Here is a 27,308-nt window from a genome sequence, read left to right as displayed (position 1 = left end):
CGGTATCTTATGAATTATGAATACAATTTATATCAATAAATCTATAATTCATACTCTATGGCGTTTGAATGGGTCTACGGACGTGTGTCAAAATGTCATGCGGTTGTTGACCTTTTATGGTAGGGTTGGTAATGTGTACAGAGTTTTTGCGTTCAATTAAAAAAAGCTAAATAATATTTTTAAGGATTTAAAGGGAATTTTTAAGGGACTACGACAACGTTGCCATTAAGACATTATCGTTCTCCACTATTATATACATATACGCGTGTCGAGGGGCGGAACTTAAGGCGGAATTTATTATCCTTAATTTTTAAGAATAATAAATAGTTAAATTAGCTTTATGTAAATTGGTTACAAGTTATTACAATCTATATTATATTTTAGAAATATATATTTTAAAAATAATTACGCTTTGCTCTCCACTTACTACGCTTTCCACTTTCCGTCGAAGTCTCGAGACATTTCGTGTAGTGGCAGAACTTAACGCTGCGCTTCCTCTACCAAATCACCACAACAACCACAATAATGTATCATATAAGTTTTTGAAAATGTTTATAACTATTATTTATTGAAAGAGGTTAATTGTACCAACCAGTAGCTGAACCGACACCTCTCGTATAAAAATCCATCGCTCTGTCCATATTGAGTGAGTGAGTGAATACAGTTACATATGTAACAGTTACGTGCAAATACAGAATTTATATGGTAATTTAAATCAATGTATCGTATGAATTAGTACTGTGATTCGCTATTTATGATGCTAGCATTGAATGTTCAAGGTTAGGCGGTTTTAGGCCTGTTTTGTACGTGCATATATACCTACTCGTGTCTTTTTTGTTTAGTTTCACGCTGTTTCACGCATGTAGCAAGGTAGACAAATTATCAGTGGTAAAACATTCTATTTCCTGAGGACTTTCCAATTTTAACATTACGTGTTGGCGGTACTCTACGTAGCGCAAGTAAAAACTACTTACAAAGACATATTTCCCGCATGCAAAATACCACGCGAAATAACTTATTTCCAGAGTGGGAATCGAACCCATAACCGTTTCGTTTACAGGTCGGCGTCAGGTTACAAATATATAAATATATCGTCCATATATTTATATATTTGAATATGTTGTTTGATTGTATAGGATATGGTTTATGGGTTCCATCCCCTTGTTTACTCCGGTATCTTCTGAGGTAATGTGATGACAGAGAATAATTTTGAAAGTTAATATATGAAATAATGAAGTTAAAATCAGAATAATGTAACTACAGCCCAAAGGAAGGAAATAAATGAAATTTTATTTTTATCAGTTCTCTACATAATTGTTATCATTAAGATAAGATACTTCAAGTAGATACTGATTCCTTACATAATATATTTTAATATAAATACTTATATTCTGTAATTCATATTAAAATTACTATTGATTTGGGTGTCACTTAAATTTTAATTCATTAATGTGTCTGTAACAAAAGAAGAAAATGAATTCACACTTTTTCCCGCAGAGCAGGATAGGCAGAAGAAACCTAGTGTTAAGACACTCTCGCCCCAATTTTAGGGACGACGTGTTGAGGGACGAACTTAAAGGTGTGTCTTGTCTGCTAGAGTGAGAAAATGAAAATAAATTAAAAATTAAATAAAATTCATTCACCCGACTGAGAATCAAAGCCACGGGCGTTATGCTTGTTCCTCCTATGTCATGGTAACCAGTTTTTTTAAAAAGGTTTTCTAAAATGACAACTTCTTTGTCATTTTAGTATCAGTTTATTATCTAAATGAAAACTATCGTATATATTCCAAGTATGTTTGTAGTTTGACTGACATATTGGAAAAAAAATAGTTTAATTTAAATCGTTAGTTTGAATCTAGCCTTACTGTGTTTCCAGGCGTGAAGTAATTTGTAATTTTAACACGTGCCTATTGCATAGAGGATGATCGCCCCGCTCCACATTCACTATGCCCATAATAATTTATGATGTATTTATTATATCTTTGATAATAATGTAATATAACGGTAACTCGTACGGAAAAGTATGGTATGACTTTTTGGGTCAAAGCAGAAACAATTAGTTTCCATGATAAGGAATAAGAAAGGTATTTAGGGGAAGTAAGAAATGCTTCTACCGTATTTGTTTAAAATATACGTATATATATTTATTATAGACGTACAAGGGCTGGGATGACGATGATGATGATATACAATTTCTTATTTTCTAACTATTTATATGAGCTTTATGTGTAGACAGTAAACGCTCTGGTCACACGATATAGCACGGCGTTTAGTTCCGCCTTTCTACACGTAATATTTGTGATCGCTGTTTGGGATACGAAATATTTTATCTATTTGCTAATTGCGGGATATATTAGGATGCCATTTTTTGTTCTTTATCTTTATTGCAAGCTAAGCTTCCACGACTTCCACTTTCGTTATTTTTTTCTCTATCCTTTTTTAAATCGTATAACCACATGTGGCAGCCGTATCTGCTTAAGTAAAGCTACAGCGGTACTAAATAAGATTTTACAATATTTGTGTTTCATTATCATTTTTCTTTTGATCTCTTTTAGTTAATTTTTTCTCTTTTTTTTTAAGCATACTACTTATTACCATTACAGTAGTAACTAGATTCAGCAATATGAATGTCCAATAATATAGCAATGAGATTTTTTATTAATTTTAGTTTCTCATATGTGACAACCCTATGGTATTGGACATTTTATCACCGCGGCTTCAGTTAACTGTTCCGAGTAAATGAGAAGTGATGGTTAGAAATCTTTTATCATAAGACATGTCAAATTGTAGGTCGTATTTTATAAAATCAGCTTTACGCTGTATCCGGCACACAGCAGGGTAGGCAGAGGGAACCTAGTGTTATGACACTTATTTGCCCACTTTCCGCAGGAACTCAACTCTGGGCTTTTACCTTGATGCCAGAGTGAAGAAATGTAAATATTAATAAATAATAATTAATTCCCTCGAGCAGGGATCGAACCCACAAACGTGGAGTTACATTCACACACTTGTTCCCCTGGGCCACGACAGCCTCAATTCGTCGTATTTTATTATCTATCCATTATTAAATATAAGTTTTTTTGTTGAGGAAACACTTCTCACAAGTGATATAAAACAATAAGAAATACTTATTTAAGATCTTTGTTTCTGCAATCCGTACAAATTTACAAAACTCGTCGTTTGTAGCTGGCACGTTTTCTTTTTTCTTAATGACTTGAACGGTTGCCTTTTTAGGTTTATTCATAAATAATGATATAGTAGGTTTGTAATGATGGTATAACCTGTAATTGTATTTTTTTTGTCATATTAAAAAAACTGAACTGGTAACAAAAAAGTCGTTTGTGATTATTATTTTACATTAGTAGTGTATTAATTTAGAGTAGAATTTAGTTCTACGCTGTATCACGCATATAGCAGGGTAGGCAGCAGGAACGTAGTGTTAAGCCACTTCGTACCTGGAAGACCGCCCAATTTTCGAGATAATGCGTGTTGACGCAACGTTGCGGTATGTCTTGTTTTATGTACCAGTCTAACAGAGAGGGGAAATTATTAATATTATTGTTGACTCGTGGTGATCAAACCCACATACACAGTGCGTACAGTCAAAAATTACCCCATTGCGCCTAGAGATACCCTCTTTTTTATTTTTTTTTTTAATATCTAAACGTATTAGATAAATACTACTTACAAATTTTGATTATGACCCTGATAGAAAAGAAACAATGGAGAGTTCGTTGCTCCTTTGCGTGGGCGGTGAAATATATTGTTGTGTAGTTAATCATAGGTTTGATGCTTGCGTAATACAAAAAAAATTAATGGTCCAGTCAGAGATTGGCGCAAGAGAGGGGCTTCTGCATATTTAGCTTGTTTTGGTGTAAGTTATCGTATCTGCGTATAACCTCGAATTCTCTATAGTTATCTAAAAGATCTGAACCGGTCTAGAACTATCATCAATTTTGTTTTGTAGAACGTGCCTATTTCGAACCATTTCGAATTTTGGTGTCGGTAGAGAAGAGCGTTAATGCTCATACTATATATTCCAAGTTTAATAGATGGGGCTCCCACCTCTTAAATTTACACTTGGATCGCAATTTTCAGGTTCAGGCACCCCCCACAGACTTCTCTTGTTGTCCATGTGTAACTGACACATTAAAATATAATACAATGATTCGTCTGTGCTAGCGAAAGTGTAATTATTACCTAATTCACACAAAAGTTTCATAATATATTTATGTAGAAGTTACTTTGTTTATATTCTATTGTGTGCTAAGCTTAGCATCTCTCCCACGGCCAGCGGTTGCGAAAATTATAAATGGGTCAGTTGTTTGTTTGTTTGTTCATCGTTATTGTTACGTAACAGCTTTTTTTTCCATATTTGGTGGAGATTTTTAATTGGTGAAACTATACGCCGCCCCATTTCAGCAAATAGTTTAGGTATAACCACATTTTAGGTGATAATGGAATTCATTTGGTTCCTTTAAATGATAGCTTTGCAATTGATCGCGGCGTTTAGTGTTCCGTTCTCTCTGGCTACCCCGCTAGAGGTAAAATATGAATCTAAATAAAAAAAATATATACATTTTATTAATATTATATTGTTTTTTGTCCACAGCGGAAGTAAGCAAGCGGAATGGCGGACACAGATACGGAGATTTTGCCGAACGGCACCGGACCACTCTCCGCTGAGGAGGAGGAAAGATTGAAACAGCGTCCGGCTGATATTGATGCTGTGAGTGTTCATTATTTTAGTAGAGGAATCGTTCTTTTTGTTTAGTTTCACCCCGTATCCCGCATATAGCAGGCAGGGGAGCCTAGAGTGAAGACACTCTGTTCTCTATTTTCCGTTCAATCTTCGAGACACTGTGTCAACGCACTGGATGAACTCAATGCCGCGCCTTGTCTTGTTACCAGAAGCGAGGTAATGAAAATAATTCATTTCTCGCAGTAGGAATCGAACCCACCCATCGCGTTTGTAGTCAATAGTTGTGCCGGTGCGCCACGACGTCCTCTTATTAGATACTATTATTTTATTAGGTTAATATATTATTATCTGGTACCGTGAAGTAGTCACAATGCATCTCGAGATCTCTTAAGATATTACAACATCTTCCGCCCATTACATCTTTTATAAGGTTATCAATCACTGTTCTTGTTTTTCCATTGATATGTCTAGATCCTCGAAACACTGGTGTTGTAATTTGTATACTTTCGCTTTGGTAGTGAGCTGAGTGAAATCAATAATTATTTTGAGAAAATAATTATTTTTAATTTATTTTCATTTGCCTGCTCTGGTAGTCAAAGCGCGGCGTTAAGGTGCGCCGCTCAACACCCAATGTCTTGAAAATCGTTGAATTATGGAACGGCTTGTCTTAAGAATAACTCTCCTCTGCCCAATCTGTTATGCGATAAATAGTGTGAAGCTGCCTATTTTTTAAGAATATGAACAATAGGGGCCAGTCGTGGTGCATGCGTTGGTAGAAACGAGCGGCTGTAAGCGCGACATGTTATGGGTTCTACTCACACTCGAGGAATTGAAATATTTAATATTTTCATTTTCTCCCTCTCTCAACGAGACAAAGCATGGTCTCAACACTAGATTTCTGGCTCCCATCTGCCTACACGACTATGTGCGGGATAAAGCGTGAAGCTAAAAAAAATAAGTAATGTAATGTCACACAAAAATATATACTTAATTTCTCTAGAGATTCTATACCGCTAGTTAAATTTTAATTATTTATAAAAATTTGACTGACTAGAGAATTAAATCTGATATTATTATTATAATGTATTTTTTGTTGTTCATCTCCAGGATGTCCGAGAAATGGAGCGTCGAAAGCGTGTAGAAGCGCTCATGTCATCCAAGCTGTTCCGTGAGGAATTGGAACGAGTTCTAGACCAGCAGCTGCACGAAGGCAATGATGCTCCTCTCCTGCAGAGGATCAGAGAAATGGTTGGAGGACGTCTGCATACTGGAAGTCTTAGGGTAAGATTCTAGTAGTTGAGAAGTAAACTTATGTTTTTTACTGAGTTTTTGTGATAAACGAATTTTTTGTTTTGTGAATCTTCAAACTTAGGTTCTCTAGTCTTTTTGGGTTTCCATAAATGCTTTGCATCCTCAGGGTCCTAGCTGCGTCCTACCTATCAACGATATACGCGGTATCGAAGGTGTCGGATATGAGAAGGGCGAGAAGATCCTCCGTTGCAAGTTGGCTGCTGTGTACCGTTTGGTCGATCTGTTTGGATGGACACAGAGTGAGTGGAATTTCATTTCTTTTTATTTCTGATACTAAATTTGGTAAAATTTCAGTTTTTATTGATATTCTTATTGAAGATATATAAATGACGTTCTTGTTGCGCTTTTGTTATTTCGGTCTACTACACAATAGCTTGTATGTTCATTCTTTTTGACAGTCGCTAAAATTCAATAAATATTATGAATTGGGCTATTAATTGGGCAATTAAAACTATTGGGCTTGTTAATTTTCTTTTTAGTTGTATGCAGTTAGGGTTTTGTTTTTTTAAATATTTTTTTTATTCATGTAACCTAATACTGCAAATATTTTCTATATTTTTATTTACTATTTCAGCGGGAATCAGCGGCCAGATCACCGCTCGTCTCAACACAGCGGTCGAACAGGTACTGACCACCCCCCGAGGTCTCTTGCCCCACGAAGTGACCGCCTCGTCGCTGGTCAAGGTTGACATGCAGGGCGTGGTCCAGGACCAGGGTACTACTAACTTCCCTGTTAATGTTGAGGGTGAGTCCTACTTAATATTATAAATGTGAAAGCTTGTGACGGTGAATGTTTGTTTCACTTTTACGCAAAAACTACTGAATGGATTTAGGTGAAACTTTACAGTAATATACATACATGAATAACACATAGGCTATATTTTATGTAAACATTATGTATGGTACAATATTACAATAATTTGAAGCAGTGTAAGCAGTATTTTGGCTGCAAGTTTTTTTAGATTCGACTAGGAGTTTGTCAGTAGTAGCATTTGACTAAGTACCTACGTATATACGTAATGGGTTGTGGGTTTCATTTCCATGAGAAGAAATTATTTGTTTTCATTCCTTTACTTTATTAACAAGAGGGTTGCGTTGGATTCTGCCACTGAATAGGTAAAATTCATAAAGATAATGTCGGACTTTACTATACCTTCCAATCCTCCCCAGGTTTCTCCCTCCACGCGTCGGTGCACGCGGCGCGTCCCGACGTGCGCTGCGTGCTGCACGTGCGCTCGGCGGGCGCGCTCGCCGTGTCCGCCACGCGCCGCGGCCTGCTGCCGCTCTGCAACGAGGCCGCGCTGCTCGGCGATGTCGCCTACCATAGGGTGCCTCACGGTGAGTTGGGGGTGTGGAGTAGATTATGCTTCACAATGATATGAGGCGTTAGCCGCGGGGTACTTCACGAATGTGTGTGTGTCTCATGGTGAGTGTGGTGGTGCGAGTTTAGGTTTCTCATAGTTGGGGTGTGGGACGCGAAGAGCCTCATGGTTAATGCGGAGGGACGTGTTACAGTGGGATAGCACTTAGGTTTTGAAAATTAATTATTTTCTTTCTTCTGTTTTGGCAAGGCAAAGCGCGGTTGTTTATATTCATTCATAACAAACATAATTTGGAAATTTAATTTAAATTTAACTACCAATTAAATTCTCAGGGGTCCTGGACAACGAGGAACGCGACAAACTGGTCCGCGCCCTCGGACCACACTCTAAGGTCCTCATGCTGAGCGGTGGTGGAGCACTATGCTGTGGAGCAACTCTCGAGGAAGCCTTCTTCCAGGCAAAAAACTTGAACGCCGCTTGCGATGTTCAACTCCGCTTGGCGTCGTTGCCACTGGATGAGTTGACGCTGCTTGATGAAGAAACTAGGCGACAGGTAAGGGTTAGAAGATTTGGGAGAGTATTAGAGTGGCTAAGTAGAAATAACGAGTACTTGAATACTTGCGACGTTGAAGCCTCCGTTTAGTTTTATTGCGTAGAACCCTTGGTAGAGCTTACACTAGCGTAAGGGAGGACTTGAGAGTATGTAGATTATGTATTAGTAATAGATATTAAGTCTCGAGGAAGCCTTTATCCAAAGTGGGGAGCATATTTCAGAAATTCACTAAACACTGCTAACATTAATACTAATACCACTAAAAAAATTAACATAGGTGCTTTACTAACTTCTTTTGATTACATAAAACTTTTTGGACATATATTTTTTAAAATGTTTCTCCCGAATTTCTCTCCCAGATGTTCGAGTCGTCCCGCAAGCCCCCATCTGACGCTAGCAAGTGGAGAGTGGGTGGTGAGGAGTTTGAAGCCCTGATGCGTATGTTGGATAACGCTGGGTTCCGCACCGGATACATTTATAGACATCCATTGGTTAAGGTATTTATTTTCATATTATATTAGATTTTGTTTGTGGCTTTGCATGGCTGGTGGGAAGTGTTGTATGTGACACATGACACAATTTTTTTCTAATTTAAACCAGTAATTCTTCAATTTAATGGATTCAACCAAACAAACTCTTCATTTTTATTATATTTGTACTTCCAAAATTAGGCGGAAAGTGGGGAACGGAAGTGTCTTAATGGGAACGGCTCTTCCATCTGCCTACCCTGTTATATAACGTGAAGCTCAAAAAAATAATGATATTAAATAATTGTTAATTGTGAGTTCTGGACAAACAATTAATGGTCAATTGTTAATATTTAATTATAAATTACAATTAAAGTTTGACTAACTCAGCCGGGAAATACTGAAGGTATTTCCTATATTATGTAATAATATTTTTAATCATTATTTTCTACAGAATGACGTGCCCAAGCCCAAGAACGATGTGGAAGTGCCACCAGCAGTCTCTTCCCTTGGATATCTTCTTGAAGAGGAAGAGTTGTATAAACAAGGGTGAGTTAGAGCAGAACTAAGATATTTACAATTTTATGTAAAAAAATTATGTAGCGGGATTACCTACCTCTTAGATAGATAGAAATACTTTATTGCACACAAAGAGGAAAATCTTAAAATAAATATGGAGCTATTAAGATATAGAATTTTTTTTTTGATTAGGTGGAGAGCGTGAATGTGAACGAAGTATTTTAACACTACGTACTCTCTGCCTACCTAGCATGGTAGATCGGAAGAACCTTAGGACCTAGTGTTAACACTTTTTTGTCGAATTCTGAAGATATTGAGTGTTGAGTGGCCGGCCTGGCTAACCGCCGTGCATTGTACCGCACCGCCGTATTTCGTTTCGAGTGAGAATCAAACACATTACCTGTCGCGTTTATAGTCGGACGTTTTTGCCCCTGCCACGACTGGCATGAATCGATATTGATTAAGTTTTATTATTTCAAAAGTGATATCTTATTGAGATTTCTTTGCCATGACTTAAAAATATTTATTCTGCCGTTTGAATATTATTTATGAATATTGTTTTTAGTTATCTCTTATTTTATTATCTAAGTGAATGTATCAATAACTACATAATATATGCTGCAACATATCTCCTTACCGTATGTCATTATTAATTAAAAGTATTATTAAAAGGTTTTTATATCTCCTATTTCTTAACAGATTATGGAAGAAGGGCACAGGCAAGGCCGGCGAACGCACCCGCTGGCTGAACTCCCCCAACGTCTACCAGAAGGTCGAGGTTCTGGAGACCGGCACCAGCGACCCCAAGAGGATCACCAAGGTAGAATATGTGCGGGTTGAGGCGGAATAGGGGTTCTGAGGCTTGGAGGCTGTTTATGAGGTGTCCTAGGAGTATTGCGGGGGCTGGAGTGAGGGGCTTAGGGAAGTGTAGGGTGTAGACAAACTAGAGGAAAGGATAAATACTTTGTGACTTGTTTGGCTTATTCATTGTTTAGTTAAACTTTTTAAATATGGAAATTGATCGGTACAAGGGACCCCTAGAAGTTTACTTATAAGGTTAGGAATAGATTAAACATATTCAAACCAGAATCGTGAGGCCGGAACGCAAATATAGACAGAGAAATATATATAGATATAGATAGAGAAATATAGAAATAGCTTTTGGAGTATGTTTCAGAGGGTTTGAGGCGGGGATGGGGGTCCTTTTAACTGCATTTCGTATCTTTAAGTATGAAAGTCAGAGGTTAGTTTTTGAGATTAAAAAAGATGTCTATAAAACAGAGATATGCGAGCTAAAGATTTACTCACCCTAAAAAAATTGTTTAAGGAAATGAGGCTGTCGTCGTCTAACTATTCAATATAGCTTATTTAACATAGTGTACTTTAATTGAAATTATGTTTGAGCATAATATACTTGTTTGTAGTTGGCTTTTCGTTTTGTATCAGTAATGTTTCTGGAATATTTTTTTGTGTTAATTTAAAAACATATCAATTGACTTTTTTTATAAACCTAACCAGTTGCAAAGTATCAGCAGTAGGTTTTTTTCTTTTCTTGGGAGAGGTTTAAAGAAGCCGTAGGATGAATTAAGAAATAAGCCCAGTTGTATTTTTATTTCAATAGATTTTATATTTAAAGTAACTTTTTTTTCTGTATATCAGCCATATTGTGTAATTTTTTCTTTAATATATTGAATTAAGGTGTATTTTTTTCTAATATAAAGACTAACATGTGTTTGCTTAGATGCTTGAGATTTCACTTGAAAATACCAAAAATAATAATAAATTAATAGATATAGATTATTCTCTTCATATGTTTTTTTGTTTTTGATGGAATAACTTTCAACTTGTACTCATTATGCAAGTGTCATGTATATGTGTATAAATTACATTCAATACTTTTTGAAGGTTACAACAGATTATTTACTACATCGAAAGTGTTTAAAACTCCTATATAGAGGCTTGTTAATTTAATTTTGTCAAAAATTTAACTTATAATGAAAATCAGATCCAAATATTTAAAGTAGAACATCATAGTAGTTCTTAGTATATTTAGATTATATCATTATAACGCTAAATTAAATAGAATTTATTTATAAAAAAAAAAACCAAAAAATACGAAAAAAAATTAAAGAAGTAGTCTTTTTAAATATTGTTAATTAGGCGTCTTTAAATTGTAGGCATTTTTTATTTTTTTCTATTTATTATCTGTTATTTTTTAAAAACTTTTATAGTGTATGAAAATTATATTGTCATTAAAGTTTAAAAAAGGAACGCAGACATTATCTTATGCAATAGTTAATTAATCTTTAAACATTCCTTAAATATTAATAATAATATTTAAAAATAATAGTAAAATATAACTTTTTTTATTTTCTATAATCGCGCAAATTGTCGATTTTTTCTATTTTTTTATTTGACTGTCAACGAATCGATTTAGTCATAAATTATATTTTTTTTATATAATTATATTTACATTAGAATAAGTTAAATATTTGCTATTTGTGTGTATTTAAAGATTTATATTGCGCAGATGTTTTTTTTTGGCAAAAACTGGTAATTTCTTTCTAATGTTGTTGTAGTAACAAATGACATGATCATTATTGTCTACATGTCTTTAAAAAGTTCAAAATGAAAATTGTCATAATTTTGGTCTAATAGTTTTTGTCAAAATTTTAAAAAAGTATCGCTTTCAAATTATGCTTAATAGAACTATACATATTAAAGATGTATTTAAAAAAACGTAACATCTATTCTTTTATATATCACACACGAAATGCTATTGAATTTTTTTTTTCATTTATTTACTAAATGCTGTGTTTTTTTGTGTTTGAATTGTGACTAATACAATAATGTTTTGCAGTGGGTGGACGCTAACAACGAAGAGGTAAATGTGCCGCCATTTTCTTTTTTATTTTCTCTATAGGTTCTGGGTTTCTTATTTTTAATAACTTAAAATTGGGCATTTGATGCTTATTTATACTATATGATATGTGACTCGTCTCGTACATAGATATTGTAATTTATGTAAAAAATATATTTAATATTTTTTTTACTACCATAATAAAAAATCGTATATGCTTTTATTTGTGAATTTAAAAGTTAAGGATATTTATTATTTAAATTAAAATAGCGTATTTGAATTGTGAAATGTAAGGAAATTTATAAAAACCGTAATTTCAAGACAAAAAGAATCACAGACCCATAAATTTACGAGCTATAATGAAGTGACGTGCGATGTAGAATCAAGCTAATGTTGCTTGATTCTACATTTAGATACAACGCACATATGAACATTTAGATATCACATTTTATTATCATTTATTATTATTATTGTGATAATAATATTTTAATATATGTATTGTGAAATGAAACTTTTTTCGACAAAATGTGTAGTTTATATTTTTGCTTAGTATGTATTTTTGTATATAAAATATAATATTATTAATCAAATACCCAATTTTATGAACACTTTTGGTGCGGTCATTACAGTCATAATTCTTATATTTTCTATTAACATTACATACTACACAGCTATTAATGAAAATTTTAGCTTTTTTTTATTAATTCAACAGCATTTCATATTTTACCCTGGTGGATAAAATAATTTTATCTAATACAAAAACCATCGAGTTTGTACAGTGTAGGAGGGCAAAAGAATGATTAGATAAAATGTTGCCATATATGAAAAAACCTTCTCCTTGCACCCAATTGTTTTTTGTGTCATTTTTTTCCTTTTGCAACTCTTGGATCATCTTGTTTTTATTATTTAAATGAAATAGCTATTTTTTGATCTAAAATGAAATGCACATTAATTTTCAAGCTTTGCATGGGAATATATATATTTTTTTCATAAACTATAAAATATACTGTACATGCTCGATGATACCAGGATAAAACGCTTTTTTTTCCGCACCTCTTTTATTCTCCTCTATTTATCAAACAATCAATCAATGAACTAACCTTTATTCCTTGCTTTTTAAACATGAAATGGCAACATTTTACTAATTATTGTGTATTTTCTTTTCCCTACACGGTGATCGTGGACAAAAATAATTCCAAAAAATGGTGATTTTTCTGACAATTTGGAATAAAAGTGGGTGCAAGACGGCTCCCCGGCGCACTCTAGTACTCCAGTGAAAATTGATACGCTACAATTTGTACCCAAAAATACAAATCCTAAGGAATTCAAGCAGCTGCAACAACAGGTATGTAGCAAAAATGTTTTTTTTCTTATGTTTTTAAATATTATATTATAAAAAAATTGTTCTTGAATTTGATGGTTTTTTTTAAAAAAAAATTATAATTGGCAGAAAAAACCTTTTGTATACATTTAATATAATTAAAATTACTGATAAGTTTTTCATCCTTAATAACACTTTTTTTGGTCTTTATAAAAAAAAAACTATTGCTTTATTCATATTTCTAGAACTTTCTATATTATTATTAAAAATTTTGCTATTTAAAACAAAAAACAGATAAAAGATAACCGTCGTGCGGACAAAATAAGCGCGGGCCCACAGTCCCACATACTAGAGGGTGTTACATGGGATGAAGCGTCCAAGCTAGTGGGTGAGGACGCCGTTAATACCCACACTGGGGATCATGTGGTGAGTATTGAACGTTTATAGGATAACTTGAGTCTGCTAGTCTTGGCCGCTCTGAAGTTAGCTGTTGACATCTGCGCAGATATGAAGTTTCTTCTTCCGTAGTAAACTTGGGGCAAAATTTCAGGCGACCCTTGCTTCAAGGCGGCCGTTTGTTCACTGTAGTATATAACATAAAAATAAAAATCAAATCAGCTTCACGCTGTATCCCGGATACAGCAGGGTAGGAAGAGGGACCTATTGGTAAAACACTCCGTTCCCCACTTTCCACCGAATTTTGGAGGCATTGCATGTTTAGTGGCGAAACTCAACGCCGCGCTTTGCTTTTTAAATTTAAATAAATATTTAATTTCCTCGAGTGAGGATCGAACCCATAACCAGTCAATTTTGCAGCACACTATGCCCCTGCGCCACGACTGGCCTCTTAGTTTATAATCTTTTGTTTAAATATGAATTTATAATGTAGGATTTTGTATTGCCATTTATTTTTAGAGAAATTATTATATATATCACATAATTGTAAGTAAGAAGTCGTGGCAGATAGATAGGCAAATCCTTGTATAATGAATCGAGAAAACTTAAGTACGGTATCTTTACACTTTTAAGATGCTAGATAATTAATTACTAAGATTAACATATATATATGTATATATAAAAATGACACATAATTCCAATTTTTACACCAGGTACTAATGGGCGCAGCGTCCAAAGGTATAATCCAACGCGGCTACCAACACAACGCGGCCGTATACAGCGCGCCCTACGCCCGCAACCCGTTCGACCAAGTCACCGACAACGAGATAGACGAGTACCGACGCACTGTTGAGAGAAAACAGCGGCACGATTGTGAGTAGAGTGGAGAGAGAGAGAGATAGAGATATCACTACATTTTAACATTTTTAAAGTGTTATTCCACACTTGGGAAAGAAAAATACTTATTAAGAAAACGTATAAAAATTTTAAACTCCTCTTTGGAAACTGTCTAAGCGTTCTGACCAACTAAGCCATACCATACCACAGTGATTTTTTTATTATTATCAGTGAAGGATTGACTCGAAGAATCATTTTTTAAATTTGATAATTTTAATTCAATTCTCACAGTGCAAAGTGCGGCGTTGAGTTCCGCCACTCTTTATACAATGTCTCAAGAATTCGGTGAAAAAACGGAAGTGTGAATATGTGTATGGTGAACGGAATCTCTTATGTTTTCAGAGGTTTCCAGGTTGCCTGCTATCTGCGGGATACAGAGTGAAGATAAAAAAATAATGTTTACACTTTTGGGGCTGCTTCTACTGGTTCTATCCCCGCTCGGAACAGAGATCATATTATTTATAGGCAAATAAATAACTTTCTTATTCCAGACGACACCGACATCTCCGAGTCGGAGGCGGTGAGCGCAGCGCAAATTACGTCACCCAACACCGCGCCTTCTGACACTGAGGATGAGTCACGCGATGGTGAGTTGCTTTTATTAATTTATTTTTGTAGGTTCACTCTGTATCCTGTACATGATGATTAGAGGCAGGGGCACTTGCGAAGCTGGTGTTATGACCTTATTACTATGTATGACCCACTTTTCACCGAATTCTAAAGGTATTTATTTTGTTTATTGAGTGGCGGAACTCAACACTGTGCTTTATCTCGTTACTAGAGCGTGACAAGTTGAATATTAAATATTTAATTTCCTCAAGTAGTAATCGAACACTGTCGCGCTTACAGTCGCATGCTTGTGCCCCTGTGCCACAACTAGGATCTAAAATAATATAATTAATGTTAATTAACTATAATTATAATATATTAAATTAACCGATATTATTTAATTAGTAATCTAAATAATGATCAAGTTTACATAAGAGGTCAGTCGTAGCTTAAGGGCACAAGCGTGCGACTAAATAGCCGCAAGGCTGTACACGTGACAGATTGTGGGTTCGATTCCCACATTATATAGTGGAAACAAAAAAAAGCTTACATTATTTTATTCCAATATCTGATGGTTTTTTGTTGTCGAATACTTAGGGGAAGACCTGTTTGACACCAATTTAGTTAACAAAATACCTAAGCTAACGCTTAATAAAAACTGAGCATATTTTGATACAACTTTACAGAGCAACGTGTTCTCCGGATAGAGACCAAGCAAGTGCCCGTGCGCAGTCAGCCAGAGGTCGTGTTGAGTGATGGTAAGAAAATAACGGAAAAAAACATTTTTTGTTTAATTTTTGTTTAGGTCTTTTTCTTTTTATTTGAGCATTTTGATGCATTGACTCTTTTTTGATGCATGTGGTTGTATGAATAAAATGCATATCTTAGGTTGGTCTAGTCTAGACTAGTATACAGCAGGGCTGACGAGTCGTGGCTACCCTGAAGCAAGACTGAGAACTTTTGCACATTATGCATTATAGAAGAAAATAAACAGAAATAAGAATGCCATCTGCAACTAACTTCAGGCCGGCCACGACTTGTTGACCGTATTATGATCATTTTGATGATATATATATACATTTTAAAAAAATTATGGTATTTCATAACGATAATTTTAAATTATATACTGTAAGCATTATTAAAAAAAACTTCATAATTTTCATGAATTATTAATATTTTTTTTGTCTATATGATTTTATTATTGTAATATTATTCACGCTGTATCCCGCATATAGCAGGCAAGGCAGAGGGAGTTTAGCATTAAGACGCTACGCTTCTCACTTTCCGCCGAATTCTGGAGGATATTAAATATTTAATTTCCTCGAATTGAAATCGAACCCACAACCGTGTCGTGTTTACAGTTACACGCTCGTGTCCTGCGCCACATCTGGCCTCATACATCATTGGATCTTTTTTATTTGTTTTCATTTTACTTATAATCAGTCTATATCCCTTTTATTATTTATTATACGAAACTTAAGTTTCGTATATTTTTTGGTTTAAATTTTACTCATAGTAACTATTTATATTTAAAAGCCTAAGCTAAGCCGATTTAGAATTTTCGATGAAAGCTTAATCACATTACTTTACCTTTATAACTAACTAATTGCTTGATCTTGATGACATGTTTTCTTTTATCACTTACATTAAGACAGACTTTTTTTTTTACTTATATTCTATTTTTTGTTTGTTTTTTTAAGGTTAAACCTAATAAGTCAGTATTTGATTTAAATTTTCGCAACCAAATGTTTGGTGTGTGTATTTCTTTCAATTTTTATTCCTTTTTTTTTGAAAGAAAGGTCAAAATTTTATCATTTTTTTTCATTGCATTTTTCGTATATAAAGTAGTGTGCATGTATATTTTATAGTGGACACGACAGATTTCTTGTCAGCGGAGCGCGAGCACGCCGATAGGACCAGAGGTTTGTATCTAAAATATATATTTTTTTTGCTATTTTACGCATTGTTATTACGTGTTACTTGCAAAAAAGTTATATTAATTTATTTAGTTTTAAATTTAAAAAAATTATGTTAATTTCATTAATATTTTTTATTTTTGCAAGTAACGAAATGTTTGCCTCTAAAGCAAATGCTATGCACGATTTTTTTTCTTCCAATTCAATTTCGACACGTGCACAGATAGCGTGATATAATTTTAATAATAATATATTAAAAAATATATCCTATTATTTCTTACTAGTACATACTAATACTATATATATATATATATATAAGTCCCAAAAATAAGATATCCTCAAAAACCTATCTATAAATAAATATGTAAAAAAATTACTTTAACTAAGATTCCCGGGATCCGAACCTGCTGTCCGATGACGAGGTGTTCCTAGATTCGACATCGTCAGTACCGTCAGGCACTTCCTCAGTACCGATGCCTATACAAGGACCGATTGTCGTCAGACAGTATACCGTCCAGGGTCCCGTTGGGAGAGGTGAGAGAGAGATGGAGATAGGGATAGTTAAGGGAGTGGGAGGGAGTGATATAAAGGATGATAAGAGGTGGGAGCTAGTGTAATGAAAGATGATGAGAAACTGAATGAAAGGGAGGAATTAGAGAGGGAGTTTTGGGAAGGAGAGTTGGAAGTGAGAGAGTCAGCGATAGATAAAAGAGTGACCTTGAGGGTGATATAGATAGAGGATTGGGAAAGTGAGAGGGAGGTGGAGTAAGATAAGAGTGCGAGAGTGGGGGAGATATAGATAGAAGATTAGAAGAGAATAAGATAGGAAATAGATTTTTTTTCCTCCCTATTTTCTGTTTTATAGAATGAGAGTGGGTAATAGAAAATCTCCATAGAAATCGAGAGTGGAAAGATGACAAATGAGAATAGGAAGGAGAGTCAATGAGAAAGTCGATCTCTCAGTTTTATACATAAAATATAGAAAAAGTACAAGTGTGTGGAAGAAAGGTGTATGGAGGATGAGGGAGTAATGATATAGGAAAAGAATGTGAGAATGGATTTGGATTACATGAAAGATATAGATTATATTTTTGTTGTTATTAAGTGTTAAGAAATTTATGAAAGAATGCAGTGATGGAGAAAAAATAATTAATGAATAGAGAAAGTAAGAGAACTAGAAAATTGAAAGTGTTTTAAACTATCAATGTTGCTAGAGAGCAGTGCTTCATAGAAATTGTATTCATTTCATGTCGTCTTTCATTAATTCCATGATCTCGTGCTAGGTTATTGTCCTGTGACGTCTTAAGTTGCGTTGTTCCCATTACACCCATAGTATATTATTTTTTGAGTATTTATAGGTAAACAGTTTATTAATTATTGTTTTATTGTATATATTTACTACTTTTTTGTATAACATTATATTTTATATTAAAATTTCGTATAAAAAAAGTTCATATAAAATATTTTTTGCCTTTTTTGTGGTTATAAAAGTATTTAGCTTATATATGAATATATACATCAGTTGGGTAAGATATCAGGCAATGGTACTACATACTTTGAATCGTGGAACTTTAAAAAGATATACGAAATTTTAGTATTTAGATTTGAGCTAAAAAATTCCATCTTCCCTTTGAGTCTTACTAACACCACTAAACTCCTAACAGGTACAAAGCTAACTGAAACTAACGAAGCTCGCACATCTCACAAGCGTTCTCTTCACAAATATTCGAGAAATCTTAATTTTTCCAATGTCATAACTCAATACGAAACAGACAGACATCCAAAATGTAAAATAAGTCTAAATAGTAGACTTAACGAGGAAATTGCTATATATAATCCTGGTAACTTGAGTAGTCGTTCTAGTTTATATTCCGTTTCTTCCTTAGAATGGGATAGTAAAGTAGATTCTCCTTTTCGAACGCGTTCTTTACCTCGTAAGAGTAAAAGAGATATCACTAAACTATACAGAACTAGGTCTCACAGTAGTTTCATAAATTCGTATATTAAAGACCCCGAGCCAACACACTTTCATGTACCTAAGTGTAATTCGTGCGGAACAATTATATCTTCTTACCCCAGACGATCTATAAAGAACAATAAGCTCAAATCTAAATACTTTTCAGTAGATAACGTATTTCAAAAATGTATAGATGAGACAGAGTTTAATAATGTTAAAGTGAACCAAACCCAAAATTTCAGTGAACCAATTTTAAAAACATCTCTTTCGGAGTTCGTAGACAGTCAAGAGTTCAATGAAGATAACTATATCGGTGATATAGGGAATGGTTTTGCTTCTGCTAACCAAACTGTTGTTGAAAAACTGAAGGAAATTAGTATAATTAATAATAAAGAAGTTATAGAAAACGATTATATACTAGGTGTTAAGTCCCGAGATGATGTTGTGGAAATATATAAAGCCATACCTGCAATAATTATTGAAGATATTAAAAGAAAAGAAAATATTAATGATTTATCGTTAGAATCAACAGAAGGTGAATATCATAGTTTTTCAGACGATTTAGAATTTGAACCCGCGGCTTATGAAAGTCCAGTTAGGGACCTTGTTGAAAAAGATATAAGAGATTACTCTGTGCCCATAAAATTCTATTGCGAAGACTATAACAAAAAAGAAAGTCCAAGAAAATCTCCCAAGAAGGTTATAGATATATCTAAAAAGATTATTTTGGAACCAATTTTAGAAGAATCTAAAGTGAGTGCAAGTGATTCTTCCAATGATTCGAATAATGAATGTAATAAAGATAAATTTTTTGAAAATAATAATATAAATGACGTTTTGACAACATTGAAATCTCTTGAAGAGCATAATGATAATATAATTTATAATGTAACCAATGTAACTCAAAATAAAGATCAAAGTAATGATGAAACTAAAAAGGAAGAGAGTAATGTAAATATCGATAGACTTAGTTCTTTAAGTGGCTTAAGTTCCGTTGGAAGATTAAGTTTAGATTCCTCAGCAGAGTTTGAAAAGTACGAAATAATAACAGACATAGTCACATCTATTTTGAATAGAATGGATTTTATTATTAATGAAAATAAGCTTAACGTTTCAGAAGAAGTAATTATCAAAGATATAAAAGATAAAGAAGAATACTTTTCTATAGCACAAATAGTAACAGAGATTGATAAAGAATTGCATTTAAATGAAACAATATTAACTGAAATCAGCGATACAGATGCTCAAGATGCTAATAAAGTTATCGAAGCCATAATGTATTATGTTTTTAATTCAGTCTTTCATGTTTGTTACCAAAATTATAAAAAAAATAAAACAAAACGTATTAAAAATGTCATAACTGTAGTTGATTTAGAAGATATTTTATTTACAACTTCGCAAGAATGGCTTAATTTTGACGACAACTCTCCAAATTATCAGAATGTGTCATTAATTAATGATACATCTAATGATGGTAAAGAAATTACTGATGATCATTCAAAAATATCTACTAATTCGACGTTGAACAACCTAGAAACATCTCTCAAATTACACGAAGACTCTAAACTTAATGAAACTTACGTTATAAATAGAGCTATGAACACAGCGTTCATTGGTGATGAATTTAATTTACTTCGAGATGAGATTTTCAAAGAATGTACAGCCTCACCTATCAAACATGTTGATAATAGTTTTATAGGTGATGACTTAAGTGTTCTGTACGAAAGAGATGATACAATTTTAGGTTCACCATTCGTTAAAAAAGATAACATATTGCAAATGTCCCAAACTGCGCACAGTGGTGGCATCAAGTATTGGTTGTCTTTTGATGAATCATTATCTGCTGATGAACCTAAATATAAAACTCGTAGAAATAAAGAATTACCAAGTTTTCTTACATTTGATTTTAATGATGAAATAAAAAATAATGATAAAAGTGAAGTTAATGATAATGAAGTGAATAATGAAAGTATGGCAGAGAATACATTCTTAACAGAAACATGCTCTAATTATAATACATGTGAATCAAATTCTAGAATAGAAAATAATGTTGAAATAGGTTCAGTGGAAAGAAAGAAATTGTTATTTGATTTAAGAAAAAAATGTAAAAAATTGTATTCAACATGGCCGTCGTATGAGCACGCATTGTATTTTAAAATCGTGTCGAAATTTAGATCTACGGAAAGTTTGAATTTAAGTGATTTTAACTGTAGGTTAGATGGTAGCTTCTAATTTTATTTTATTTTTCAAACATAATTGATAATTCGCTACATAAATTTAAAAAAGTAAACGTTTTTTCAAATATTCCTGGTTTTGTCCCTTTGTCTGACTGGTTCGTATTGTTTTATTTCTTGTTTCTTTTTTACCTTGTAAGATATATAGATATATAATGTATATAAATTGTATTTGCTTTTTTAAATGTTGCATGTCTATTTTTTACTAGTTTAGTTATTTCTTATATAAACTGTATTATATTTATTTAATTTACAAAAGCTTTTGTGCATAGAGTTATTTAAAGAGCATATAAAAGAAACTACATTTCAGTTCCTGAAATACATATTATTATAGAAATTATTATTATGAAGACATTGTACGTAATACAGTTTAAATAAAAAAAAACATTTGGGGATTATCTTCCAAAACATTTATTTCTTTGTGTTTGTATTGTCTTTTGTTTTAAAACAGCTTGTTTTAATGCTATTATATTACAGTTCATGTTGCTTGCACATTTGTTTTATTGGAGTCAATTTATTTAACTTTAAATTTATAAACAAAATGAAAGGCCACTAAAATCGAAGTCATGAACTCATTTATTATGGGTTAATAATTATTTGAAAATTTGAGGTAATTTTTCATTGTCTAGGTGTAACAGTTATGTGGGTAGTTTTTTTTGCATAAAATTGCAACCAAAGACAATTTTTGTTTTAAAACTTGTGCTTTTTGTTTGGAATGTTAATTTTTAACGCATGCTTAGCTTTTGGTTGGTTTCGGCAAAGAAGCTTGCGGATATCGAACAAGGGTGAGTTTTAATATTAAATTATAGATATGTACATATACATTTTGGTTAACACGCATCTTGCGCATGCTATTTAGACGTTAAGAAAAATAGATAATATGTCCAATTTAGGATCATGACATAAGAGGTCAGTAGCGACGCAGGGGCACAAGCGCCCGACTGTAACGCGACAGGTTGTGGATTCGATTTCAGGTTCCCTTTACCTACCCTGCGATGTGCGGGAGACAGCGTGAACCTGTATAAAACAACAGAAACGGAAAATTTTGTTTTGAATTGCTCTTATAGAGTGATTCAAAACATTATACGATGATTTTTTGCAATGTTAAATGATTTAAATTATATTATTAGGTAACATTAAAAATATAATAATTTTCATAAAAAAGCAATAATAATAAGAAATGATTATTTGTTTAGGCGAGCACACTGTGAACGGCGACCACTCTGATGCCCATCAAAGTACCTTCTCGCATAGCAGTAAAGAGGTGAGATTAGTTCTTGTTTCTCACCACGTACCACAATCGTTGTGATATGTTTCTTACAATGTGTTCATTAATTTTTCAATATTAACCTTTTGTTTTAAGAATATACTAAAGGAATATATTTTGAATTCTAGGGTTCTCCATCCAAGGAGGTATCAACGGAGGAGTCCCCCAAGAAGGACAAGAAGAAGAAGAAGGGCCTCCGCACGCCCTCCTTCCTCAAGAAGAAGAAGGAAAAGAAGAAGGACAAGTCCAGCACGCCGCAGCCCGCATAGAGGTGAGTAAACGTACCGTTCATACGTTAAATTAAAAGATGTTAATATTTTATCATTGTAATGTCATAAATTTACTATGACATTTAGTATAGTTTTGATTCCATTAAAAAAATGGTTCTACGAGGTTGTCGTATATAACAAATTGTGTCAACCTCTATCTTAAAATAGTAGCCAGCTTTAAGCATTTCTCCGCCAAAAATCCTTACGTGCTTTAATACATACATACGATATGTATTATTCTTCAAATAAGTTCAAATTTGAATTTAAAAATAGTACTAAATCACTAGAGTCTCTAAGAACTATAGATATCGACTAACTAACACAACTTTGTCCACAGATAAAACTCAAAAACAACACTGCCATCTCGCTTTCAAAACGTAAATATAAGGGTTCAAAATTATTGCATATTATTAATAATTATCGCTTCATACAAAAATATTTGTGTAACCCACCAAGCTTGAGCTCGGCTTCGCGTTGAGCACTAGGTTAGTGTAGGACGTGTAAAACGCTATCTATTATGTGGAAAACGCTATCTCTTATGACTTGCCACGTGTCTTAAATGGAAAACTCGGGCGTTTTTTGAATCATTCTACTGCGTGTTCGTTAGTTTTGAACGGATTTTTTGCTCTAGGGTGTATGCTGTTAGGTCTTGGCATCGTTGAAATTAAAATTAAACAATAAAATCTTAGTAGATTCTTCATTTATATGTTTTTTTTTATACAAAATGTGTTCATAATGTCTTATGATGTTCTTTTAAATTAGTTTCGACAAATGGCAACATTTTCTTTTAAAACTAACCGACGATTTCTTTTTTTGGTGCGTTTAATTGTAATTTTTATAATGGCATGTAATGCTTTCCATGTTTGGGGGTTTCTCCCTTTTGTGCTTATATTGTAAAGTGGTCAAGGTTGATAAATATTAGATATATTCCACAGATACGCAATAAGATACAGGCGTCCTAATAAACATAATAAAGTAACGGGACCACCTTTCAGTAATATATGAAATAAATAAATAAATAAACAGAAAAAAGAAATAATGCTCTATAATTTATTATCCTTGACCGTCCGAATACCGTCATTGCACAGACATACGTCGGTTTCGGATATATATTTTGAAAAATAAAATAATATATAGCCTACGTTTCGTAGATTTTAACTTATTCCTTATTTTATTTTTTAATTTTCATGTTTTTTTTTATTTTTTAAAAGTTTTTGACGTAATTTTCAACATGGTATCGAAACGGCTTCAAATTTACGGAAAGTACCTCACGCCTGCCATAAACGTTGTATCCGCCTTGAAAATGAAACCATGTTGAGAAAAGTCTGCCATATTAATAAAAAAAATAACAAAAACAATACTCTATATAATCTGTAGACGTAGTTTCAATAATTCCCTTAAAAAAACGTATTTTCTGTCTCTTTCTAACGTATAAAAGAGAGAAAGAGATGGCAACGCCTTTTTATTAATATGGCGGAATGATTTTAGTCGAACAAGGCCCCGTTTTGACGACACTTTTATTTTTTTTTTTAATATATTTTTTGGGTCTACAATTTGACATTACCTAGAATTAAGTCTAGTGTTGTTAAAATGACAAGTTGGTTTTTTATTGATACGTTATCTTTTTGTTTGCTTGGTGGTACAAAAGTCGAGTATTTTTTGGGTCGAAATGAGTACTAAACAATTGGTTTTTTTAAACAAAGTTTTTAATGTGCTTATTTTTGTATAGTGAAAATGAAATTGAACAAGATCTTTTATTCATTTACTTTTTTTATGAAATTAAACCTTTACGTAGTTTTACACTATTTTTTTATATTTTTTAAAACAACTCAACTGTATCACCAACCAAACTATAGGATGTTTCGAAATCTCTATACAGATCATTTTCCGAGCATCCTGTATTTATAAATGAAAATATGTAAGTTAATTGTAATCTTTGAAATTATCGACACCGGCATTTTATGCAATTTTGTGTATTTTTAATGAAATAAATTATTAGTTTTAAAAAAAATCGAGTCGTTTGATTTTTTCCTCCGTCACAACATTTTTAGTTTTTAAGGTTATTTAGTTTAGGCTCAATTCGCAGTTTTGGACCAATTTGGGTCCATTTTTTATGGACTATTGCTATTTTGATAACATTAACACAATTATAAGTTATTTAGACTATTTGGATTTTTGGACTGAATTTGAAAAATGGATCGATTTTGGTATAAAAATGTGAATTGTAAACAAAAGAGTTTATTTGTACCATGTATTTTTTTATTTCTGCAACAATATATGCTGTTTGAACGTTTATTATGGATTTTTTGTTTCATTTTCACCTTTTATATTTTTTAATATTCAGCTAGATTTTTTGGTAAATACAATAGAGTAGGCAAGGGAAATCTAGAAATCTAATGGATACTTCCTGCCAAATTCTGGAGGCGTGTTGATTAGCGGAACTCAACGCCGCAATTACTTCATTATTGCATCGATTAATCTATATATCGATAGTGGTGAAATAATTGTTAAAGACAATAACGTGTTTACAATAACCTGTAGGGGATTATACTTAAATTATTTCTCCTCTCTGGGAAGAAAAATAAGTCGGTTTTTACCACAACACCTTATATAAATTAATAATACTTTACTAGGTATATAAATAATAAGCCATGTTTTAGAATCAACATACCTACGTAGAATTCTTAGTTTCCTTGTTCTTATCGTAAACCGCTTCCGTTCCAAGCATTCTGTGTAATCGTATAGATTTTATTTACTGTATAAATAGTAAATAAATGTATGCGTTAAGATTCCTTCTAACAGTATTTTGAATTTGCTTAAATCTTGAAGACACAACATTACACAGATATTTTTTTTGGTCATCGTGGACGCGAGGCCAGCATGTCGCAGTAGTACAACGTGTGACTATTAGTCGGTGGCCGTAGGTTCGCTTCCCACTCGTGTGAATGAATAATTTTCATTTTCCCTCCCTTCTGAATACACGGTACAGAGTTCTTCCTCTATACGCAAACTTTCGGAAGAAAATGTTAGACATAATGTCTTAATACTTACTTGTCACTGAAATACTGATAATATTAAATGAAAACCACAAACTATAAGGTAGGCGCAACGCGACGGTTGTGGGTTTGACGATTCGGGAGAATAAATTATTATTTATTAATATTTTTATTTCTCCTAATCAAAACCTGTAAGGTAGTTCCTCCGGATCCTGTGGACTAACAATTATGAAATTTGGCAAAAAGTGAGAACTTGCAGTAACTACGAATAAAGGAAAAATCTAAATAGTGAAAATTAATAGATATTTCATAGTAAAAAAATGTTGCAAACTTATACTTAATTGTAATTAGTTTCATAAAATAATACATCTATCCGCAAATTTAATTTGTCAACTTTTATGTACCCATTGGCAAACAATATTAAAAATGGATACAGAGCCCTCGGCTTGCGAGTCCGAATAGCATTTGACCGGTTTTTTAAATACGTAATTAATTATGAAAAAATAATTAATTATTCTTTAACTATCAATATTAGAAAAAGACGAATTTACAAACAAAAATGAACTCACGCCCTTTATTTCACGAAAAGCGATAACTTATGACATTCATGGTTATACTAAAAACAGTCTGCATTATATTATCGGAGACGTAACAACGTATGTACTTGTATCAAGACTTATTATAATTATCACGAAAATCGTTTAAAATCCCCTAAAATCATATTTAAAATGATTCTGGCAGGAATTATTATAGCGGCAGTGATAAATATATTAGCAAAAAGTAATAATTACAACATAAAAATGCCTAAAAATCCAAATTTCGATATTCGTGTACGACGATGTGCCAATTTGGGGGATGAGTGCGAACAAAAAGACAGACATATTTTGAAATATATTAAACATGGCGCGAATTTTTATAAAGTTTTAGATAATTTTCACGTGGGTAGTGTTCAAAATGTGGTCGAGATAATAAAACAAGAAATAAAAAGTGAAAATATCAAGAAATTTTTTGAAAATGAAAAAGAAATTCAAAAATTTAATGAAAATAACGACGACATGGATATTTCTGAGAACACTAAAGATTCAGATAATGTAATTATTTTTAAAAAGTTATTAAATTTAGCAAAAGATAAAATCAATAAAATAAAACAAGGTGATGCAGATTATGATAAGATTCTTATAAAGAATACAGAGAAAGGATTAAATATACTAGTTAAGAAAGTTGAAGAAGAAAAAAGTGATACAAATAACACAATTTTATCCAAAATGCTGTCAAGAAAAGGTGAAAATTATCATAAAATTATGAAAATTAGAAAAATCAAGATAAAAGATAGACCTAAAAGAGAAGCTGCAGGATTTACTAGTTATTTTTCTTTACTTTACAACAAATTATACAATATCACACATGACACATTCTTTAGTAAAGAAAAAATTCAAATAACAGATGATTATTATAACCAAAGAGACAAAAATAACAATATTATATTTGCTGAACACAGTTTTTACAATAACTTAACCAATAACACACACAACCCACTTCAGAGTAATTCTCACAATGGTTATTTTTACCCCGTTAATAACGTAACTGGGTTGTACGATCCCGCTTTTTACGATTATAATCCTTATAATTATACCCTTGATTATAACAACTGGCCTGCATTTAATGATTCAACGACAGAAATGATTATACAAGAAGGTTGTGTATTGTGTGGATCTTTTGGTTGCCCTAAAAATTATAGGCGCTGGGGCCCTAGATGTGTACCAAAATGAG

General features: G+C 32.8%; 2 protein-coding genes across 8 annotated transcripts in view; both read left to right on the top strand.

Annotated features, from left to right (window-relative positions):
• The window catches only part of hts (adducin 1-like protein hts), a 56,904-nt gene extending 32,351 nt beyond the window's left edge, over nt 1-24,553 (top strand). Inside the window, exons 3-23 of one of the 7 annotated variants that reach the window (XM_085200822.1) lie at nt 4,615-4,731; nt 5,812-5,985; nt 6,122-6,254; nt 6,590-6,760; nt 7,186-7,353; nt 7,670-7,890; nt 8,250-8,387; nt 8,812-8,906; nt 9,576-9,696; nt 11,737-11,760; nt 12,971-13,081; nt 13,352-13,483; nt 14,167-14,326; nt 14,842-14,937; nt 15,586-15,657; nt 16,768-16,821; nt 17,203-17,349; nt 21,747-21,791; nt 22,203-22,270; nt 22,402-22,544; nt 22,880-24,553. In XM_085200822.1, the coding sequence (XP_085056948.1) occupies nt 4,633-4,731; nt 5,812-5,985; nt 6,122-6,254; nt 6,590-6,760; nt 7,186-7,353; nt 7,670-7,890; nt 8,250-8,387; nt 8,812-8,906; nt 9,576-9,696; nt 11,737-11,760; nt 12,971-13,081; nt 13,352-13,483; nt 14,167-14,326; nt 14,842-14,937; nt 15,586-15,657; nt 16,768-16,821; nt 17,203-17,349; nt 21,747-21,791; nt 22,203-22,270; nt 22,402-22,542 (2,370 nt within the window). In that variant the 5' untranslated portion in view covers nt 4,615-4,632 and the 3' untranslated portion in view covers nt 22,543-22,544; nt 22,880-24,553. Of the gene's footprint in view, nt 1-4,614; nt 4,732-5,811; nt 5,986-6,121; nt 6,255-6,589; nt 6,761-7,185; nt 7,354-7,669; nt 7,891-8,249; nt 8,388-8,811; nt 8,907-9,575; nt 9,697-11,736; nt 11,761-12,970; nt 13,082-13,351; nt 13,484-14,166; nt 14,327-14,841; nt 14,938-15,585; nt 15,658-16,767; nt 16,822-17,202; nt 17,350-21,746; nt 21,792-22,202; nt 22,271-22,401; nt 22,545-22,879 lie in introns of those variants that run through there. The other 6 variants (XM_085200823.1, XM_085200824.1, XM_085200825.1 and 3 more) reach the window with 6 other exon arrangements.
• On the top strand, nt 17,432-21,740 carry LOC146530318 (uncharacterized). The gene is made up of 2 exons (XM_085200680.1): nt 17,432-17,539; nt 18,314-21,740. The coding sequence occupies exons 1-2, from the start codon at nt 17,432-17,434 to the stop codon at nt 21,002-21,004; spliced, it is 2,799 nt and encodes a 932-aa protein (XP_085056806.1). The 3' UTR covers nt 21,005-21,740.
• Nucleotides 24,554-27,308: the final 2,755 nt, after the last annotated feature.

The sequence above is a fragment of the Heliconius melpomene genome, chromosome 17 (genome assembly GCF_056956725.1).
Source record: "Heliconius melpomene rosina isolate 202511_hmr_F chromosome 17, ASM5695672v1, whole genome shotgun sequence".
Lineage (NCBI taxonomy): Eukaryota > Metazoa > Arthropoda > Insecta > Lepidoptera > Nymphalidae > Heliconius > Heliconius melpomene.
Note: the sequence above shows the minus strand (reverse complement) of the source record. Positions and strands in the feature narration are given on the sequence as shown.

What these genes read in the sequence shown, in the direction of transcription:
- LOC146530318 (XM_085200680.1), top strand. Translation starts at nt 17,432, where the DNA reads ATGAAAGATGATGAGAAACTGAATGAAAGGGAGGAATTAGAGAGGGAG. An exon ending in ATAAAAGAGTGACCTTGAGG is followed by an intron (nt 17,540 to 18,313) that starts GTGATATAGATA and finishes AAAAGTATTTAG; the next exon opens with CTTATATATGAATATATACA.